The sequence below is a fragment of the Schistosoma haematobium genome, chromosome 1 (genome assembly GCF_000699445.3).
Source record: "Schistosoma haematobium chromosome 1, whole genome shotgun sequence".
NCBI lineage: Eukaryota > Metazoa > Platyhelminthes > Trematoda > Strigeidida > Schistosomatidae > Schistosoma > Schistosoma haematobium.
The window spans coordinates 13,464,139-13,487,747 of record NC_067196.1 but is presented as its reverse complement, the minus strand read 5'-3'; the positions used below and the strand labels follow the sequence as shown (position 1 = coordinate 13,487,747).

At 32.8% G+C, this 23,609-nt stretch overlaps 1 protein-coding gene across 1 annotated transcript in view; it reads right to left on the bottom strand.

Moving 5' to 3' along the window:
- Positions 1–282: 282 nt before the first annotated feature.
- The window catches only part of GPC3 (Glypican-3), a 109,536-nt gene continuing 86,209 nt past the window's right edge, over positions 283–23,609 (bottom strand). Inside the window, exons 6-13 of the mRNA XM_051210605.1 lie at positions 20,648–20,775; positions 18,308–18,457; positions 14,884–15,002; positions 11,984–12,236; positions 9,269–9,470; positions 5,922–6,160; positions 4,207–4,369; positions 283–2,843 (exon numbers count right to left, since the gene is read on the bottom strand). Of these exons, the coding sequence (XP_051073184.1) occupies positions 2,479–2,843; positions 4,207–4,369; positions 5,922–6,160; positions 9,269–9,470; positions 11,984–12,236; positions 14,884–15,002; positions 18,308–18,457; positions 20,648–20,775 (1,619 nt within the window). The 3' untranslated portion in view covers positions 283–2,478. The remainder of the gene's footprint in view (positions 2,844–4,206; positions 4,370–5,921; positions 6,161–9,268; positions 9,471–11,983; positions 12,237–14,883; positions 15,003–18,307; positions 18,458–20,647; positions 20,776–23,609) is intronic.

The window sequence follows — 23,609 nt, the reverse complement described above, 5'->3', positions numbered from 1 at the left end:
GCTTACCAGTCTTCATTGTTTTTATATGAGCGCATATATGTGTACACTTCTTATCCCACGTCTCATCACATGTCTGTAGCTTATTTTTGTCTGCCTATAAGTATTAATTAACGCCTGACTAAAAATGAGTTGGCTTACCAGCCATCTCCACTCTGCATCGCTTCTCTTCCTGCTATTCCATTCACCTCATATACAAAACACATGTATTCAAAATCCCATTCTCGTTATTTGACTTATTTAATTCCGTTATTGACTAACGTGATTAAAGTCGACGATGATATACGAGAATAGGCGATAGCAAACATCCATACGATCTAAATAGGAGTCAAATCCACGGGCCACTAAATGTGACAACTGAAATCCAACTTATGTGTACAAGAAAAAATTGTACTTTGCTCTAAATTGCCTCACTAACTTATTGCTACTCTTCGACTTATTTTCTAATAATTTCCTTTTAAGGAAAATAAGAACGCTAAATTTGTATTCATAATAAGAACGAATTATATGAAAATTTTATTTTATACCAATAATCTCTACAAAGATTCTCGTAAGCACTGGTTAGTTGTTTCATCGTAGTATGGAACTCATCAGAAATGAGCATCTAGGATCTTGATAAGAGAAATTGAATCCAGATTTAATTCTAGCGGCAAGAACTGAACTTTTAGACTGTAGCAAGCCCATTCAACTACTGTATTATTTATCTGCTCACTGTAATTCAGACACTTAATTCACTTATGTTAATTTCTCTGTGTGTATGATTGAGCGCGTGTCTGCACATCAACCTCAATCTATTCTCCTATTAATTGTAACATGCAGATAATCAATAATTTATCCACACTTGATTAACACTCATAATTATATACGGATTTTTAACTCACACACATACGCACACGCTCTTGGTTTCACAGTGTGCTTGCTCGCTGTACGCTTGCGGATTTTATTTATCTTTAACAATAAAATATCTCTACAACTGGTGTTCAGGCTTCTGAATAATCTCAAATAAATCCATAATCCTACTAGGAGATTTAGCCTGCCTTAAATACTCAATTAACAGGATATCATTTATTGGAGTCAGATATAGAGGAAATTAGCCTCAACAAGACTACTGAGCCAGGATACAACGTTATACATATATATTCACTTAACATTTAAAGAAATAACAGTATTGCATTCAAAAAATTTATTTTAATTTCTCTCTCTGATTATGAGTCAAAATATGAAATGGCATCATTTGAAAAGAGAAAATGAGAAAAACAAAACAGAAAGGAAATACAAGCACAACAACAAAAAAGAAAAAAAATGAAGAAATTAAGACACAATAAATAAATATAAAGTACATTTAGTACATTTAGTATGATTCTCTATTAATTTATATTCACTAAATAAATAAAGATTTATGCATTTGTTTCATATAGATTAACTATAATCTTATCAACGGAATGATATTCAATGGTTATTTTCTATCATTTACTCATTTCTGTTTTCTTTTCTTTTTGTTTTTTTCTCTTTTAAATTATACTAAATGAAATGTTATCCATTTCAAGGATAACATTCTATAGATTAATCTATATAGTCAAACTGAATAATGACTATCATCATATAAGTCAATTATATTACAGTTCATGAATGTATATTATCCAATGATGTAAATAAGTATACAATGACTATTTATAGTGAAATGTCGTTTAATTTTGGTTTTTCTATCTACGAGAGAAATTTAGGAGAAAAAAACAAACAAAACAAAGAGAAATGCTGAGCAGATAGTACAATAATGAAAGAATAATCATATCCTTACTTGTTCATATCATTGATTATAATAATATATCAGGTATCATTCTATGTAATAAACGTTTGAAATAATTGAGTAATATTTCAATGGATAGATGTAAAATTTCTATGGATTATTCACATTTTTCAATTAATATATGTAAACGCTTTACTTTATGATCGAAATCTGAATGAAATAGCATTTAAATGGTTTAAGTTCTTATGAAATGGAACAACAACAAAAAACGAAAGGGGGGAGTGTGATGATGGTGACGGGAGAGAATCATGAAATCCATGATAAAAATCATCTCAATCAAATCAGTATGTCATTATACAATTTCATAAAGAAACCCTATCGTATATTATCGTAATAATGAATGTTCTTACAATTGGTTACCATGTGTTTTCATTCTTCTATTCTTGTCAACAATAGGTAGTTATCAATTAAATTCATTGATATTTAATAAAGAATAAAGTAAGAAAATTCTATCATAAATTCTTCTTCTAAAAGAGAAACAAATATTTCTGTACATTATTTAAAGTAAGCATTTTCATTGTAAAACAAGTTGAAAAATGATATAATGTAGGGTATATGAAATGGTTCATGTGCATGAATGCATAAGTGGATACTTGTGTGTGTGTGTGCATGTGCTCATGTATGTGTGACAGACAAAAAGGCAATTCATGTGAATATATCAATCATTTATCAGATTATATCCCCAATAAATAAATTAAAAGCATCACAGATATGCTAATATTTATAATCTTATATTGTTCTCGTTGAAAATTAATACACACAGCTACATTTTTATTTTTATTTGAATCTTGAATTTTGTTTAAATCAGTTAAGTTAGTTGTCATATTATTTTCTGTATTTTGTTTATTTGTCCATAATGAATTATTAAGATTCTGATGATAATTTGGATTCAATACACTATGATTACGTAATGATTTTTCATCAGATCCCATTATTGATATATTTAATCCTTGTGAATTCATATTCATAAAAGGGAACATTTGTGGATAATCAAGTTCACCTTTGGAATCATGAAAACCACTTTCATCATAATTTATTTCTAAATAATAATAGAATATGAAAATAAGATATCAGTAGTGGTTTTGTAAATATTATACTAATTTTAATAGTTGAGATCATGAGTCAATCGAAATTAGACCAATATGGAAAATCTAGAAGCACTAGACGGCCATTTCGTGCCACTGCGTGACTCCTCAGCAATGCGCATCTACGATCCCGCCTCTCGAGATTCGAACCCAAGACCTATCGATCTCGCGTGCGACCGCACAACCTCTAAACCTCTGAACCAACATCCAATGGTGTTAATGTCTAACTTCAATCGATCCATGAATGACTGCACAACCACTGATCCATTGTCTGAGGTAGATATCTGTCTCTACTCGACACGGATTGAACTACACTAGTCATAGCTTCTCACTAGAACTTCATGAAATCATCTTAGAGCCAGTCACTAGTGAGAACATGTTGATTATTATCAGTATGGGGTTGCGGAGATTGTTAAATGTTTGATTGACATCGATTAAAGTTAGACTACCAGCCATCCAGTGCTTCCAGGTTTTCAATGGTGATCTGACATCAATGGATTCATGATCTCAATAAAAAAGATATAATTGAAAACAATCTAACATCGAAACTTTCCAATAATTAATTTATGTTTTTGAGTTATCTTTCCTTAAAATTATCAACATCAAGATATTCCTTTCGAAGTCGATTAATTACCGTACATAGTTTTTTTTCAATTATAACAATAGGAAAGATGTGTGGACTAAAATTCAATCTCAACTTCCATTGTATGATTTACATTAATTCATTTTGGATAGTATTTATAAGATAAGATCATTGAAAATAATAAATAGTTGTTACTTAGTAGGTTAAAATGGTCACTGATTATTGGAGATGTCATTTAATGTTGATTGAGTAATTTTTAGTAGAAATAACAAGTTTTGATGTCATAGTATACATCATAGACTATCCTTCTTTAGACGATCATTAAATAAACACCTTGCGCTGAACAACCGTTTTATCGTAGTATGGGATGTTTTACCAATACTCATCCAAGAGTTCACCAGGAATTAAATCCAAAACAAACAGGTTCTAAAGTGAGCGCTTAACCTTTAAATCACTGAAGAGTCCTATAATAGAATGAAACAGTTGTCCAATGCTTTCCAGTTTCTAGTGGTTGTCTAATGCCAGTTCATAATGTAAACTACAATATTCAACAATATCCGCAAACACTTCACAATAACGATCTGAATTACTTAATAAATAGTTCAAATAATTAAAAAAATATTTCTATCCAATGGGATCTGTTCGGCTTGAAGTAGGAAATTTGTTCGATCAATGGGGTTATTGATTACTTATTTGACGATAATAAAAAGTTTGAACTTCATCTAAATCTATACCTTCTTGAATTAAACTATTATCTACTGGTTTTCCATATGTATGTTCTTTAGTAGGTGAACTAATTGGAGTCCATGCATATAATGTCCAACCTGGAAAAAAACCAGAACCAAGATTTGAATTTCTATCTAACGGTCTTGTTTGTTGTTTCTTGTCAGGTGGATTCTGTAACAGAGAACGAAAGGGAGAGAGAAATATAGAACTACTTAATTCTTCTAAACTATAAACAATAATAAGTTTGTATGATTTAGAATTAAATAACTTGATTTTACGAAATCGAAATTAGACACAAGAACAAGAAGTATCTATAACAAATGTATAGAATGTGTAAAACAGACTCCAACAATTGAACAGACAAAGAGAACTCATAAAATTTGATTCAACTCCGAAAGGTATCATTACGACGTGCAATACGTAAGTATCTATACAAAAAGTTTTAAAAAACTTTGAGATCTAGCTAGACTGGAATTATATTACAGAGGCTGTTTGAAATTTATGTGAATAATTGAAGAATGTCATGATAATAAAATTCTAAAGTTTGTTTCATGCAGTAATGATTAAATTGATTTTTATTTAAAACTGGAAAGCCACCGGGGAAAGGAAAAATGGAATGGTTTAAATTGTTATGGGACCCCATAAGATTATTTGATTACAGTGATAAACGATCCGCTAAAATGTGGTTTAAAGCATATTAGTAATGTGAATATATCTTATGTATAAGTTTAAAGGCTATTAACTTGAAACGGTTGTAGATAAACTCCGAAGAATCTGAAAAAAGCTCAATGTCTAGTGTCATCAGCAAACTTTAAACAAATTCCAAATGTCGATTTCCTTCATAACTTGTCTCTTCATACTAGAGAAATTTGACATGTTTTACATAACTCATAAAACACAAGGTAACCTGGTATTATATATCAGTATACGGTTGTGGAAGTTGTCGAGTTTAGACTGATATGATGAACGAATCAATGTTAGACCACCATTGAAAACCTGGAAGCACTGGACAGCCGTTTCGTTCCAGTACGAGACTCTTCACCAGAGCACATCCACGATCCCTCACCAAGGGAACTCGAACCCATGACCTTATATAAACGATCTTCGATTTTCTTACCAGAACAATGGATAAATTTCAGTCATACCATTCTTTTTAATTATATTATGATAATTAAAGGTTTGTATGATGGTGAGAATCTGAAGGTCGGCCAAATTTTATTGATATATGCGTTTGATGCATAAAGCTTTCTTAAAATCAGTGATGATTGCGATAAGCTTATTTGATTGTTCTGAATTAATTTCAACTGAATGAATCTGTTTTATTTGTTACTACAGAAGAGTTTGTGAATATCGTTAGATTTCACTGTTCACATAAGGAAATAATCTTAGTTATACAAGCGTTGAAAACTGCACTGATGAAGAGTTTAATTACAGGTCTAAACAGCTGTTCAGTGCTTCTTGAATGTCAACGGTTATCTAACTAACATTAGTTCATGATGCCGATTCATTTAAATGTATTATCTAATTAATTCAAAATAACGTATTCTTGATCAATCTTCTTTAAGATTGTCCACTCTAGACTTAGGTGTCAATATGTTTTACACAGGAGATTATGTTCGCACAATTAAAAATAAACTAGTAACTGTTCATTATCTAACCCTAGCTACTGAAATAAATTCGTAACTTAAACATGATTATGTCCAAAAATGAACTTTTGTTTTACTTTTTTCTTTGAATTTCCTTGATTTATAGTCATTCGTATTGGTTTCGAAGAGGAATCCGATGACGATGGATCATTATTTTTAGAATTCATGGGTATTTTACGTTGTATTTCTTCGTCTTCTTCTTCTTCTCCTACTCCTTGTGCATTCCAGTTTAGTATTGATCCATAAGCGAGCATACCTAAAGAATTGGTCATATCTGAATGTGAATTGGATGATGTTTTTCCAGTTTCATATTTTTCTGAAAATGAAATAATGAAGCAAACATTTGTAAATCACACAAATATATTTTAAAATAAATAAGCCGATACTTTCAAATGAAAAGAATAAACATCTATCCTGGAACACAGTTTGAAAAGAATTTTGTAGTCTTTTCTATATTATATAAGATGCTTATTGTTCTCGTTCACTTTTGTATGTGAAATTAGGTTACTTCAGTGGGTGAAAAAATTATTTTAGTATCAGAAGAGGTTTCGTGGAGATTGTAGTAATTTCAATAGTTAAGATCATGAGTCAATTGAAACTAGACCACCATGGAAAACCTGGAAGCATTGGACAGCCGTTTCATCCTATTGTGGGACTCCCCAGCAGTGCGCATCAACAACTCCGCCTCGCGAGATTCAAACACAGGACCTATCAGTTTTGTGCGTGGGCGCTTAACCACTAGACCACTGAGCCAGCATTCAACGGTGTCAAAGTCAACATATACTCACTAGTGACTGGCTTCAAGAGGTATATCCTCGAGTTCTAGTGAGAAGCAGTGACTAGTGGAGTTCAATCGGGTCATTTGTGAGATAGTAACTCACTGATGACAATGGTGGATGTGTCGCTTAAAATTATTTTACTTATATTAACATGTAAAATCTACGATTTCTGATATCATATCTATCAACTATTCAGATATAATAATAATAATAATAATAATAATAATAATAATAATAGGTTCAGACGTCATTTAGACTAGTCTATCACTTTTCAAAGTAGCATATATCTTATTGGAGTAAATTATCTTTCTAGGTACTACATACTTTAGGTTTATTTTGAATAATTAAAGTTACCAAGAGTTTGATTTTGCTTCAGATTACTATTTAAAATATTGTGCTATTGTCCTGTGTATTGTTTGTGCACAAAAATATTTGAATTGAAGTGCCTATGATTCGATATAAAACTATAGATGACAATATTTGAGTAATTCCCTAGAATCCCAAAATTCATTTGTTTCTGGATGATACGTCAAAATGTTTTGCTGTATAGAAGCCTACATATATGTATGGTAAATAGTTACTTACTGTCAACATGAGCCATTCTATATACATGATAATCATTTCACTGATTCGGAAAGTATTATCACCCTCCAGAGAGTTTGTTTGTTAAATATCGATAATCAGATGGGTTCATAGCTCATGTGGATGACTTTTAGTAGATTTTCGTTCACTTAGCTTGACAGTTTCATCATCGAGCTCATATCGTTCTTCTGAATGAAGTTACCAGCCTAAAATTTTGGTAGAAATGAATTATTCGGATCTCGCGACACATGATTGAGTGTTTGGTCAACAAACTTCAGTCTTGATTGTTGACCTTTATTCTGTCATCAAATGCACATTTATATTGATTGTCTTTCCCTTTGACCTTATCCTTGATTCGAAATTTTTCCACAATATTTCCAATTAGTTGGTAAATGCGACCTAATTTTCAGTGCGCTCATTGATTATTGATTGACCTAACTGTCAAGCTTCTCCTTGTATTACTTCTCGCTAAAATCTCATCATTTTCCTTGTTAATTATCAACATACATTAGTTTAAGCAAAGATATATTGTAGTGTTTAACAGAAAGTTGATATTTATGCAGATGAAGAGGAAAAGGGAGTTCACCTTGTCTGATATAGTGATTCTTGCAGATGGGACAGTTTATTTTGTAGATGACGTTGGTTTTTATTCTCTGTCATTTCATCTTTCATGAGTATAAAGTTGTGGAGATTGTTGAGTTTATTTAAAATCACAAACTGTTCTAATTTAGATAATCACTGAAAACCTGAAAACACCGGACGATTGTTTAGTTCCAGGTTTTAATGGTGGTCTAACTAAAATTGGTTCATGATTCTAGTGAGATTTTATCCTTACTTGGCGCAAGATTAACTGAAGCGATTTAACTGGTTTATGTGTTACACTTATTCCAAACGGCCTCAATAATCTTGTTGTAGTTTCTGATATGTTCTTTACATATATTATGATGATCCATTCGTTGATTTCCATATTTGATTTTCTTTTCGGTTGATGAGTTTGATTGATGTTCTTCAACGAATTCCGGTGGATACCTCTTCTTCTGAAAAATAATTATTAAATATTTCTCTTCATATTTTGGTGTGGTAAGTGTGCTGGATTATGTTTTTTGCTCTTTTGTATAAGGTTTGTACTCATTTGATTTTGCTAGTTCCTGGGTTGTTCACAACTCAAATGAGAACGTGGTCCGTGTGAATTGGCTCTCTATACATCTGACTCCTCTATCTTCTTATATTGGTTAAGGTGGTCAGCACATCCGAGAATAGTATTTTGTTGTTCGGTCCGTTTTCTATTGTGAAACATATGTTATTGAGGACATTGCTGATCAGAATGCATACATTTTCCAGAACATACCGATGATGACGAATGACCTCCGCATAATGAACCTACATTTTTGGTATGATCACTGATTCTTATTAGTGATCATATCGAGCCATACAATCCTTGCATCACTCCTTCTGAGATAAGTTCACATTAACAATCGTCAAATAGGTATTCCTCTCGTCTGTTTGTGGTTGTTGTTCGTGAATTAAAAGCATGTTATTTGGCATAAACAGGTGAGTTCAAATAGACTTTAACTTTAAAGTCTTATGTGAATTGGAAGATTCGTTTCACTTGTGGCTAGGCCAAAGATAAAGGATCTTTTTTTAACTTCGGTTCAGTCAAGGAGACTAAGATTGTCGATCTTGATATTATTAGGAATTTCTAGATTTCTTGTCATGTTATTCATAAAATTAAAGAATGGTGTGTTATTCTATTAGAGTGGCTAAATAACTTGGAGATGATTTATACTTCTATATCACTTTTTTGTACTTTAAGGCATCCGTCATCTGTCGATACTATGTTGTTTACCACATAGTTCACAGTTCTACTGAATTTAGTAAACAGTTTGAAAATGTTGTATCATACGCATCTTTTGCAAAGATTAGCAAAATTTGCAATGGTTTCGTGAGTTTCTTAATCAACATCAAAATTTACTGTTGCTACCTCGAGACTGATCATGAGGAGTCCCTGAAAATGTATGTGTAAATGATATATGGATCAAATCGAACAGAACTTAATTTAATACCTCCAGGTTTTTGAGATGTTGAAATTCGTGCCCATGATTCCGGTGGTGTATTTCCTTTAGATTTACCACTTCCATTTGAAGTAGACTTGGCATTTAATGAATTATAATAGTTCGTTTCAGCTAACAAAGACTTCACGGACCATTCCAAATCTCTAGATGCTCTTACTAGAATTTCATTGGCACGTCGAAAAGCTAATTCCTTCTACAGTTAGATTATAACAAAAAAGATAAAGTGGAGAAAGTAACTGCAATTAACTAGACTGAGAAAGCAATCATCTTGAATACAAAATATTCATTCTTATTTGACGGAGAAAATGCAGGAAAATCACATTCATATTTAATTGAACCATAATTTTCATTTCTCAAGTTTGCAAGTGGTACATCATAACACAATGATTAAGTTACAATGTAGATCACAATAGATATTCTTGTTTTACAGTAAACCTACACTGAAAATATCCTACAGCTTTGATCAACTAAACACTATTTCATGTAATAAATGCATTTTTACGATCACTGTTAAAAATCGAATATCTAAAAATTTACCTTGCACTAGGTATCTAAGCTAACAAAAAATGAAGGATTGTGTTATAGAGATTGTTAAGTTTTGATGAAGATCATGAATCGAATAATGTTAGACCACCATTGAAAACCTGAAAGCACTGGACGGCCATTTCGTCCTAGTATCAGACTCCCTAGCAGCGCACATCTACGATCCTGTACGCGGGATCCAAACCCACGATCTTCGGTCTCGCGCGCGAACGCTCAACCTATAAACCTCTGAACCGGCATCCAATAGTGTTAATGTCTAACTTCTATCGATATATGAATGGCTGCGCAACCATTCATTCATTGTCTGAGGTAGATACCTGCCTGAAGTAACCAGTGGAGTCCAATCCGTGTCGGATCCCAAGTGCGAGATCGTGGGTGCGCACTGCTGAGGAGTCCCATGCCAGGACGAAGCGGTCATCCAATGCTTCCAGGTTTTCAACGGTGGTCTAACACCAATCGATTCATGATCTCAATCAAAAATGAAGTACACTGTACATGTAATACATCTGGTCTGCAGAATAACCTCTGATTTGAGAACATTTAATTAAAAGTATTTTCTATGAATATATACAAAACTACAAGTTATCTTACCAGATATTTGCAACTTTTGACAAGATATCTCAATAATTTAATATTTATATTTCTTTGACTTTTAACTACTTTATCTTAATAAGTAGCAATAAATATTTCAGAAAGTTTTGAATGTATAAATATCTTGTTAATCGTGAAGTATTTCTGAAAGCATTTAGAGACAAGTGCAACCATAAAGAAGTTCAAATTTACAAGGAGATGGGTTTTAATCGTGTAACGAAGTTTTCCAACTACAGTGGTGACCATAAATTAACATTTAGTAACATTTTGGTTGATAGAAGAAATCATAGGGGTAACAGATATTTTTATATTTTGAAAAATCACTTCGCTCAAAGATAAATGCAATGACGATTCTTGATCACGAAAGTGATGGTAACAAGAAATTTACTAATCATGGATTGTTATTTTGATTCGGAAGCCGAAGAGATTAAGATATATTCACTTATTATGCTTTCTCATAACGAAAAGGCACATCGTTACTCTAATACACATTAATATTTATATGGATACGTGAAAATATCAAACCAGTGTCATTTCGCTGCCATTTTTTCCAAGGTTTTTTTGACCTACTTTCTGTTATAAAACCTTGATTCGTTTTCTTATCAATTCTGTTACATCTAGTACACCTATCATCATACTATCAGTTTGTACTTTTTACTTATAATGTGTGGTTATGAAATCTGTTTCGCTGTAATTATTGACCCATAAATTGCCTTGATAGATTTAACTATTTTTCATATATGCATAGAAACATTACAGTACATTAGTGCAAAACTTGATCAGGATCTAATTGAAAACAATACTGTACACTTATACACGTTGTTTTAATTTGCATTTTAGGAATTCTTATTATTTTAAAATCGTTTGTTCGTTCATTTTATTATTAGGATCAGTTACAGTGATCGGTTACGAAGACAATACTTTCCACAGTTATAGACAAACGTATACTGAAAACAAGATTATGTTAATACAGAAATGTTTCCACTTTACATATATTCTTCATAGTTTAGACTAGGAACTGATGTTAACTAGATCACCACTGAAAAGCAGGAAGCACTGAAGAGATGCTTCGCTTTAGTATAGGATTTTTCAACAGTAGGAATCAATAACCAAACTACATGAAATCGAACCCAGGACCTTCGGATTTCGAGGTGAACGCTTAGACTTTATACCATGATCAAAAGGTAATGGTCTGAGTGCTTAACTCCAATCAATTCACTACATAATGCAACCATGTTCAAAAGTTACTAATGGCTGAGTGCCTCATACTTGACATGACTAGATTTCTCTTGTCACGGCTTCTCATCAAAAGTTCTGGAATTACGTCCTAAAATTAATCACTAAAATAGACGCTATATTATTATTGCAGAAGGTTTGTGGATAAAATTCAACGTAATGAAAACCAATAAACAGTTTGCATTGATTTCATAAATAGTTCATTGTTGAAGGAGACTCTGAAACATCACAGTTTACAGTCATACTAAAACTTATTTTATATAATTTCATTTCAAAGTCTAAAATCAAATTGTTACTTATTTAATACTAGTTCACTACAAACTCTAATTAACTTACATCATGTTGTAATGGAGAATTCCATGATGGATTATTCAATAAATAGTTAGTTGATGCAATTGAAGCTGACAATAGATCATCTGTTTCACTGACACTTGATTGTTGTTGTACATCATTTGTTGGTATAAATGATGTTCGTTGTTTTCGACTTGGTGATAATTTCTCATTATAATTTTCGTTTTGTGAGCTTGTAGCAATAGTTTCTTGTAATTTTGGTTCATGTTGACAAAATGTACATTCCTCTTCATTAAAACTGTCAAAAAATTATTTTTAAATGTGACATAAAAACAAACTGTACAATTTAAGTAGTATTTGAGATTTTGGAGAAATTTTGGATCCCAGTGCTAGGCACTACCCATCTTTGCTTATAATGCTTATGAATTGAGGCAATAACTAGGTAGTACGCACAGTATGTACATATGCTAGTAAGCGACTGATCACTTTCAGTCCTAAACATCAATGCGAAGATTCAGGTTAACAATAACTCCACCCCATTTAACATACAAGTGGCTATTAGGAGTCAGTAGCTAAGTAGGTAACGCGATGATGTTTGAAGCGAACGGTACTGGGTTTGAGTCTCAGAGTGGACATCAACTCTGAGATGCAGATACATCCAGTTGACTAGTTCCAAATAAGACGAAACGCGCATCCTGGATTTCAGTGCTAGTCGCTACCCATCTTTGCTTAGAGTACTAGGTAAGTGGTCTTATAACATATCAATTTTTATATTTCTCAACGTACATTTAACCTTTAGCAACTAGGTTAGAATTCTATGGTACACATTACTAACTTCAGTCCATATGTGATATTGAGTAACCATTATTATACTGGCTATACTATTAAAGTAGAGACGAAGCTTTTGACTGAAACGTTAATAAATAGTGGTTCATTGAAGTTCATAAACCGCTGGAAGGGTTGTAATCCGATTAGACCTATGACGCTTCTGGCACCCATAAAGCGAGTTTACATTATGTTACCATTCAGAGGTGACTCAAACAGTCTCATTTTGAAACGGAGACTTAAGTTATCTATCAACAGGACATTTTATGCAGCCCAACTTGTCATTAATGAAAAGACAAGGTCTGTGTTTCCCTTATTGTGTCTACCAATTTACATGTATGCGCGGAAACATGTACATAGGGGGGAGCAATTGCGGTCTGCAATTAACGGTGGCGGAACATATACTCAAATGGCTACAGGAACAAATCGATTCCAATGGTCAAATAAAATCACACGATAGACAGACACCTTCCTCCATTGCGAAACAATTAGTTGAGACTGTTCATAAAGTTGATATCAAGTCATCATATGTAGTGTTGTACATAAACCTTCAAGGATGTATACTAAGGTTTATTAAAGTCTTGACTACACGGAAACTGAAATCCCCTTTATGTGTTCAAAAACAATTTGTTCTTACCGTGAACCTACCCTGGTAATAGTGATTTATTATCCAGAGTGGTTATCACATTGTTTTTGTGTACTTTATTTTTCTTTGTTACGTCTTACATTAACCTATCTAGTTGACCTTTTAATTTTCATATAAAAACGTTCGAATAAGTATATGTGTGTGGTCAGATTGTTCAAAATGCATTGCGCAAATATATCACATAATTCTGATAACTTTCGTCTTCTAATTGTATTATCGAAATTTATCAAGTGGACTAATTGTTTTAAATCATATTTAGGTTAAATAAAATGAGATTAAATAATAATCATCAGAAGGGGTTTGTGGAGATTTTAGAAATTTTCACAGATTGAAATCATGAGTCAGTTGAAGCTAGACCACCATTGAAAACCTGGAAGCACAGGACGGCCGTTTCGTCCTAGTACAGGACTCCTCGGCAGTGCGCATCCACTATCCCGCACCCCGCGGGATTCGAACCCAGGACCTGGATGCGCACTGCTGAGGAGTCCCGTACTAGGACGAAACGGCCGTCCAGTGCTTCCAGGTTTTCAATGGTGGTCTAGCTTCAACTGACTCATGATTTCAATCTGTAAATAATAATCATCATTAAACTAATTATTAAATAAAGTATGAATGGAGTGAAAACATTGAGCTATTCATTTGTAATTTACCAGATTGTTTCAAGGAAAACTAACTCTTACAGAATAATAATATTATCAGAAGGGGGTTTTGTGGAGAATTTAGTAATTTTATACTTGTATTTATGAGTCAATAAAAGCTAGATCATCATGAAAAACCTGAAAGCACTGGACGGCCGTTTCAACTTACTGTGGGACATCTCAGCAATGCGTATCCACGATTCCGCTCGAAAGATTTGAACCCAGGGCCTTCAGTTTTGAATTATCAAAGAATTTTGCCTGAAAGTAACTTTTTAAAATTCCTATTTCTTAACCAGAAGTTTACCATTTAAAACCTACTGATGTTTCTTTATATCATCCTTCACAGTTTTATATTGATATGATTAAAAAATGATATTGCCTTTCTTAAAACTAATAATAATTTCAAGTATTTTGTTGGTTTTTAGATCTCTGAGCTAAATGGTTTAATTTAGGGGGTTCTTCTTGAAATATGCTCTGAAGATGTTGTCCAAAATGACAATGAAAGTTCTACAATTAAATCATCTAGCTCAGAGAGCTCGGCATTCTTAAAATATCCACGTAAGCTGCAAATATTTTTTATCATTTCAGACGTTTCAAGTATAACTAACATTGACACTAATATCTAGGAAAACTGAGAGATTTCACTTTTGATTATTTTTTAGTGCAAGTTATGGCAAAATTACATGACATGTGGTGTACAGTAAACACCATAAAAGTAGTTTTACGGCTTGTGCAAAAAGATTCACAAATAATAATATTATTGCTGTACAGAGGATTTCGATTTCAATTTCTATGCTTAATTTCGAGGAGGTTACAACTATTTATAAAATCTGTACCTTGAAATAGTTGTTCCATTCCAGCATTGATCACGTCTTCTACTGAGTAAAGCCAGATAAGGTGATTCTAAGCACAATGCTGTACTTGAACGTGACCATATGTTTGTGATTTCATCCATCTGGAAGGATAAAATTACATCAAATTAATAACTGATATGAAGAAATCGCTGAATGTTTAGTCAAATAAATAATGACCTTTATTTATTTCCTAAGAGTGATTCTAAGCAATTATTAAACCTAATTTAAACTACTCTTTAGAATTGCTTTCCAATTGCTTTACTAGGCATTACAGAGTATTCAGGTAATTGTGGTAGATCCTTGGAAAAGACGTATATTCTAGTTCATCTATCCTAAAGAGCTTGCGACTTAAGGCTATATTGAGGCAGTCCGAACAGGATGTACATATGCCAACATAAGACTGATCAATTGAAGTCCTAAATAACGATGGGAAGATACAAGTAAAACAACACCAAGTGAATTCATCTATTCTAAAGTTTAAAAACGTACGGTGAGGCTCTCATATGAATTTTATAACGACGATGGAAGATGATGTGATACAAATAAAAATGGCATGTAAAATGTTTCGTTTGAAAAATACTGTTTCATGAAGCTTATTTTTGAACGAATCTAATGGACAGGATCGTTTTTCTAATGTATTAGTTACTGAGTGACGGATTCGATGTTTGCCTTATCCTTTAGTGTCGATCGAATTCTACTGATCAAGTTGCAATGTAGCTAGGTGGCTGAACATAGCGTGAACCATGTCAGGTTGTTAGATGACTAAAAATCGTCAACAGAAAACCCTGAATCTAGTTTTCGCTCGTTAACAAGTCTTTCCTGGAACTTTGCCTTTTAACTCCAACCACCTAGTATCTTAATGTGCTGTACACAATGTCGAGTTACTCAGACTAATGACTGAATTGTAACTTGATTGATTGAGTCCGATTAGAAGTAAAGGAATAGATATGATACTAGTCACTACTCAATTAATGATCAATTGTATACATTTCATTCCTACAGTAGGTTAGCTATTGTCTCAGTGATAACATCTCAGACTATGAACCAGGTGATCATCGTTAAAAACCTTGTTTCTGTGCATGTATTCTTTGGATTATACTAAGTTAAACGACTATTTAATTGGGATTTATTATTAGTATATTATGTACTTCCGTTGTGAATTATTCACAGTGTAGTGAACGAGAATACAAATGGGGACAATCGAGTGTATTTGAATACAGAACGTCTTAGTAGAACCTGAGAACCATACAGTAAATACTTCATTTGTAAAATGTTAATCAATCTTCTCAGACTTCATTGTTCTTTCGTTTCCATACCGATCTTTTCTTCGATTTTCTTAACCATCTGTCACCATGCATTTCACTTTCGATTGATGATACATACTACTTATATCTGTCAACATCAGTAGCACACACCATAACAGCAACTAAACATATGACACTAAATAAAGGGTTTAAAATGGTTATGGTTTTCCTGCTTTTGTGGAGTCGTTTCTAATAAATTGGAACATTGAACATAATTTATTAAATTGATATTGCTCTTTATTTGACTTAAATACAACCATTTTATCATTTCTAGGCTTCCTCAAAACGCACAGATTTTGTTAAGTAAAAATTTCATTGCTTACTGAGTGTTTTTATGTGTATCAATTGTCAATATCATTGCCTCAAAAATGCCCTGGTACGACCGAGAGTGCGGAGAGTTAACTCTTCCTCTCAAAATGCTTTCACATGGTCACTCTTATATAGCCACTGCCAAGGAAGCCCAACTCATTGCTTTCTCGTGGCACTACTGTTGTTTACGAAATCGAGAGGACGAAAAGGTATTGTCTGTCGCTTTAACTGGGTTGGTTGGTGGATGTAGAGGATCGGCCTAGAGGAGTTGGAAAACCCTGATTCCAAACCAATGGTGCACATGGGCTCCAGGATCCTGAGGGGAGAAATGGAGCATAAACCAATCGTTGGTCACCGGCTACCATGGGACTGCATCTCCTGACGTTTTTCCATTGTCTTGTGGATCAGACCTTGAAGTCGAAGGCTCCGGGCTTGGTTCCCCAAGAAAACTAGCTGCTTCGGTGTACGCACGCAGGTAGTATCACCGTCCACACACATCTAAGTGACGTGTGTGGTGCATATGTGTTCGGTGCCCCTTTGTACCAATATTTACGTGTTCAAATAAATAAATAAACGAAATATTGACTTATTCATTTTAGAAACTAATTAGGTCATTATTTGATGCTGAGATTTATTCCAACATTGTTTTTTTAGGTATCATACACTTTGCTAATGGTAATTAAATAATTATACGCGAAGCAAACCTATTCAATGAGCGTAGTAAAATGTTTGAATGTTGTGAGAAGATACAAGAAGAAATGATTGACGGTGTAAGCTACTTTTTGAAATATTAATACACTTGATGTTTAGTAAGTAATTACTAACATTTGGTTTATGTGACTTCTTTGATTTCTTCAGGTATAAACTTCTGATTAACCTGTAAACTACTGTTATATCTTTTTCGGTTTTAAATTTGTTTTAATTTAAACACGAGCCTTGTTTTCTATTTGTCTACCCTAAATGCCCTATTTGGGCGGATATTATATGCTTGAGTTCATTATACGTTGTGATTTACTTTGTCGCATATTTAATTGTGCATCTTTTTGAGTTGGATTAAAATTCGAATATAAAGATTTTTACTTTATCTGTCTTTTATCTTCTCTCACCAATAAATCAATATCCGCTTAGTAAATGATTAGTCAATGAATAGTACAGTTCTCTGCCCGTAAGCCTGAATGGTCACAATTTAACTCTCATTTGTGGTTTAAAGATTACATTTAGTAGCCTGGGATGCCAGGTCTGAATTAAATTTTTTGCATATCCAATTACAGAATCACTCGGTATATCAAAAGTCATATTACAGTGTGTACAACTGATGTCGATAGATATAAGTAGTATGTATCACCAATCGAGAGTGGAATACCTGGTGACAGAAAGTTGAGAAAATCGACAAGAAGAGAACGAGAACAGAGAGTAATTGGTATGGAAACGAATGAAAAACAATTGATGGATATTTTGCAAATGAAGTATTTACTGTAACTCCAGCTGGAGCCACCCTAGGGCTACTGCCGGTCCCAAGCCCAGATAAAGGGGGAGGGTTGGGCATAAGGTTAGCGACCTCATCTCATAGAAAACTAACTCGCTAAAAAAATATATAAGACCTATTTACTGTATAGTTCTCAGATTATACTATAACATTCTGTAATATCATATTGAAATACATTTGATTGTCTTTAACTTTGTTCTCATTCATTACAATATCATTGAGATACATACTGATTAGATGTTCTAATTTACAAAATGTATAATTTTCATTATTTCAAAAGTTGTATAAATTGAATTGATTTACTTACAGTTGTTTTCATTTGTTCAAATATCTTTTTATGTTGTTTTAAACGTTTTGTATTATTACTCTTTATTGGTTGAAATATAGTTTTTGAACTATTTTTAAGTTGATCAAATAAATTGTATAATCTTTTTATCCCAGAACATTGAGGTTGTAACTTGTGTAATGAGAAAAGAAAAAGGTTGGTACATAAGGTGTGATAGCAGTCAAAACAAAATAACAAATGAATGTTTTCAAAGTTTATGAGATTTAACTAGGCTTATTTTTTTGCAAAAGATCGTTTTCGTCACAAATCGATATCAGACATTGAGCTATTGAGAACTTGAAGGTATTTGACAACTGATTCATTATGGCCTAGGACCATATGAAAGTGTATATACATGAACCAGTTAAAAATCTAAAATCAGATTTTTTCGGTCTTGTTTTCAACACATTACTTTTAGATCATCAAGCGAAGATCCAATCATCACTATTAATAAATCCAGCCTTGTTAAATTAATGACTATCCACTGCCATGAGTTATATCTCTCACAACCATGACATGGCTGACTGATCTATGTAAACCAACCATTACTTTTCACTAGAAGTTGGGGAATCCATACCATTGACATTCCTCGATGACGAACACATAAAGTTCAATTAGGTCATGAACTACGAAAGAAATCGATTTAGTCACAATTAGATTACTACTTGAGTGCTCTGAGTTAATAATATTCGCATGTCAAAGTTAGACGGCTGAAAAATGTGTGTGTATCGGGTTTGGAAATTCTAAATGAGGTTGCTTCCAGAGAGAATACTTAAAAGTAGAGTTAATTATTAATAACACTTAGTCTCAACAAATAATGATCTAATAAAGTAGAAGGATGTCGACTCAGTTGTCTAGAGACCAGGCGGTGGATAGCGCGACCAATGGTTCGATTCTCTGTGGTGGGGTCGCGCATGCCATCTGCTGATTCTCGTGCTTGGAAGAAATAGCTATCCAAAACTTCCAGATGTTTCATAGTTGTTTAACTAAGATCAGTCCATTAAAGTAACCGTAAAAATGGTAAGAATTATGTGAGTGGAGATTTCGGCAGTTTATTAATTTTTATAGTTTTCACCATTTGAATTAATTGTGAAGAATCCAAATGTTAATATAGCTGGGAAAATTTGACGTTGTGGATCAAATAATATTCAGTTTTGTGGATGGACACGAAAATTATCACCCCTAAATGATATGAAATAGCTATCAATTTCTATTTGATTTTTGATGACTTATTAATTGATATAAGTCAACGATAAAAAACTATCTCCGAACAAACCCACTACAATACAGAATTTCAGTTGTAGAACATTTCAGTTGAACTTAGATAACAGTAGCTCGACATTCGTAATATAAGTTTATATCTCACTGACTTTTGTCAGTGTCAAAACAAGAAATAGTAGAGTGCAAAATTTGAAGAAAACACTTTCAATTCTTGCTGAGTATTAGTATGAATGATGAACAACAGTACAGTGCTCACCACTACTACACGAACAGAGCACTAAAGTTCATAATGTATTTGGAAAACATGCAAACTTGATTAACTATATTCAAGCATGATATAAATCATTAGTATTCTCTCAAAGTTAGTGGATGTCTCATACGTAAGATACTGAATGTCCGTTGACCAGATACCATCAGCAACAACCTACAGTGGTATAGAACAAACCAACTTCCGGTTGAGTAGGAAATTAGGAAAAGACGTTGGAAGTGGATAAGACACACATTGAGGGGATCATCAAACTGCATCACAAGGCAAGAGCTAACTTGGAATCCTGAAGGTAAACAAAAAAGAGGAAGGCCGAAGAACACACTACGTCGAGAATTAGAAGAAGACATGAAAAGGATGAATAGCAACTGGAAAAGATTACTCAGTAGAGAGTTGGATGGAGAGTGTTGGTATGCCGCATTTGCTTCTCCACGAGGAATAACAGGCGTAAGTAAGTAAGTGTATTTCTCATATACAAGACCAATACTAAATCATAGTCAATAAATACATACACATTTATTTTGTTAATCGGTTATATTCAATTGAACGGAACATTTCATTTTCCATAAAATGTAATATATAGTACAACTGACAAAGTAGAAAACCTGGAATTGATCATAGCCAACTTATGTCACTACACTAGCGTTACTTCATAATTGAAAAGGATAGACTCATTCTCTAGAAATTCACTACATATAACAAATACTAAGTTTAATTATGCAGTGAAATAATACTTTATATACATTCATCACTAAACTACATTGTTTACTCAGATGAATACATATCATATTTACAACTAAATTGATCTGGAAACAAAAAACGCAATCATCTCTTACCCAGTTGTGATAGGTATGCAATAATTGATGATAATAATTTACAAGATGTTCTGGAAAATCATCCAATTGACTTTCTAATCTTAATTGTGGTTTTTCTAAAAATATATCTGCCACACTTTTGATAGTTTCTATAATAAAAATAACAATAAATAGTAGTACAATGAACCCTTTTTTAATTCAGTAAGAGAGAACCTTTATTGAACATTGAAATTTTCTTTGGTAACTTACTGGGTACCAATGAAAAGTTTGAATCATTCGATTAGGAAATCGATCATTTTTAATTCCATCTAACTATAAAACTTTATAATATTGGAATAATGCAATGGTATGGACATGAGGAATCTGATATTTTGATAAAGAGAGATATCCCACTATTCTTTACTTTCCTTGCTCTCAGGTTTTCTCATTTCTTTTATATGTTTCTCATGCAAATATAGTTTTTTTTCAGTTAGACTAGAATCAAATAACGCTCGCTTACTCGCTTACGATTTCCTAATTGTCTACGAGTTAGTCTTCTTAGAGTAAAATATCAAAAGCCGAATAGTTATTTAGTATCATCTGAGAAGAATTTAAACTGCTGTTATATCCGTACGAAGAATAAATGATTAGTAACATACAGAAATCCAAATTGCTATGTCCTAGGCCCGTCAAATATCATGTGACAAAACTGTTACTCAGAATGCTGACTGCTACGACCTTTAAACTGGTATTCATTCCGTAATCGTTTTCAGAATGTTTGAGACTTGTTGTTATTATTATAACTATTATTATAGTTAACCATTGTCCAAACATACCCTAGGTCCTTTAACAAGAAGCGTTTGTCTACTTAAAATTTATAAGTAGTTAAGAAACCTTATGTAAAAGGACATGAATTTTAACAAAGGTGTAGTGATATTAGTTTAATTCTTTAATTCACAACGAAAATTAATTCAAGATGTGAGTACGTGAAGACTAAGAACTGCATTATTTCTCTACAGTGAACATGAACTTAAGAGAAGGAATTTCTTTTCAACGAACTTATTTTCAAGCTGTACAATCGTATATATATGAATACTTTTTGTTAAATTATTAGTTCTGTGTAGACAAATGAACAGGGAATAAATATGGTGATTTAATAGAAAGATTATAACATTAGGTTACGTAATATAGATAATAACAATAAGAGATTCCGTATGTGCGAATAGAAAGACTTGTCAAATTAATAAGTTAGCAACGGATTGTTGTGTGAATGAAGTAAGGTAATTAAAATATTTTTGTTACAATAATTAAAGGTAATAGAGGAGTAAAAATGTAATGGAGTGATAACAGAAGCAATTATGAGGATATGAAATATAATTAAGAAGAGAGAGGGGGGTATATTTAGGTACAAAATGAAGCACTGATGATGATAATAATAATAGTTGAAGGCCAAGGTAATGATAACGATGAGGTGCACTTCTTTTGTACAAACAGTTCTAGCCTTAAATCATGGATGGCAAAGAGCTTCTGCCATTTTAAAGAGTTGAATAAGAAGAAACCTAGGTGGATTTAGATGAATTTTATAAACATTCTTAAAACCAACCTGTGGATCGATAGAGTGATTACAGTCGATTAGATGTTCAAGAATGAAACTTCTTTCCTCTCATCCTTGTAGAGCCACACTGTGACTTTTTCTCGTATCTGAGCTGAACGCAAGCACTGACTATAGCTTACGTACCATGCTCATAAGAGCAAATGAACCAATAGATGCACATGGAGGCGAACAGACTGGGATATCTATCCTCTACGGATAGAGAAAACAGGTTCTTACTAGTGAACGTTATTCTAAGCTTTGCTGCATAAAACACTGAAAAGAGATCTCTTCGCTGAACCTCCTGTTTTTAATGTTTAGATGGGAATTATATGCCAATATGTCTAAATATTTACCGAAGCCAGTGAAACACAATTATTCAGCGTTTCAAAAATGCAAAAGAAAAACTGAATCTTGTCAAATCCATGAAATTCTTTTTTGTAGTAAAACTTTAGAAATAGTATATAGCTCACCAAAAATAAAATGTCTCTGATTATGACAGTGACTGCTATGGAAGATATAATTTGGCTCAATATTTCTGGTGCACCCAGTTGAAACTTAGTTATAAGCCCAACTATCAACTATTTACGTTGATCATTATCATTCTCTGTTTTTAATTACATAATACCATTTTATAATCAATGTGACATTATATAATTATTACGTAACACTACTGCTCAATAAGTATTATTTAACTGTTGAGGAGAAGAACTAATACTGTGGATGATTTCAATCAGGTGAATCATAGGCAATATAGAACTTGGGCAAATATATCCATCGATTCAAGTTACCCATAAGAGATTTTCACCGAAAGATGAAATTATAAAGAGTAATACCAGATTGGTGGGAATGATAACAGTGACAACAATATCTATGAGTGTAGAGCGATGATGAAAAACTAATTGAAAAGAAATGTTTTCGTTCCATTCGTTCCTTCTGTTAAATGTCATAATGGAAATTTCCACAACATCAGACAATGTACCAGAATGTTAGAGAAGTGGACTTAGTAACCATATTCTGTTCTAATCAATATAGTTTATTTCGAATTAGTAGCTGAGATTAATTATTGATTGGTGATTTATTACTGTAATTCATTCGGGAAAAAACGTTTTTTGATCTTCAACTTTCTGGCTAGAAAATTCGGTCAATGAAAGTAATGATTACGCAATAGGATTCGGTTGCCTTACCAGTTCATTATATATCTTCTCATAAGGAACATTTCAACTTGGTACTTAATTACGATATCACAGAATATTTTGTTAAGTAGGTTTTGAGCATTTAATTAGTGTGGAAAAAGTTTCAGTTAAAATCTAAAATCAGTAAGAGAACTAATTCAAACCCAATAAGAACTAGAAAGCTTTTTCATCCTAGTTAGGGATCTTCTAGGAAGCCAGACATGATCAACTTCAAACA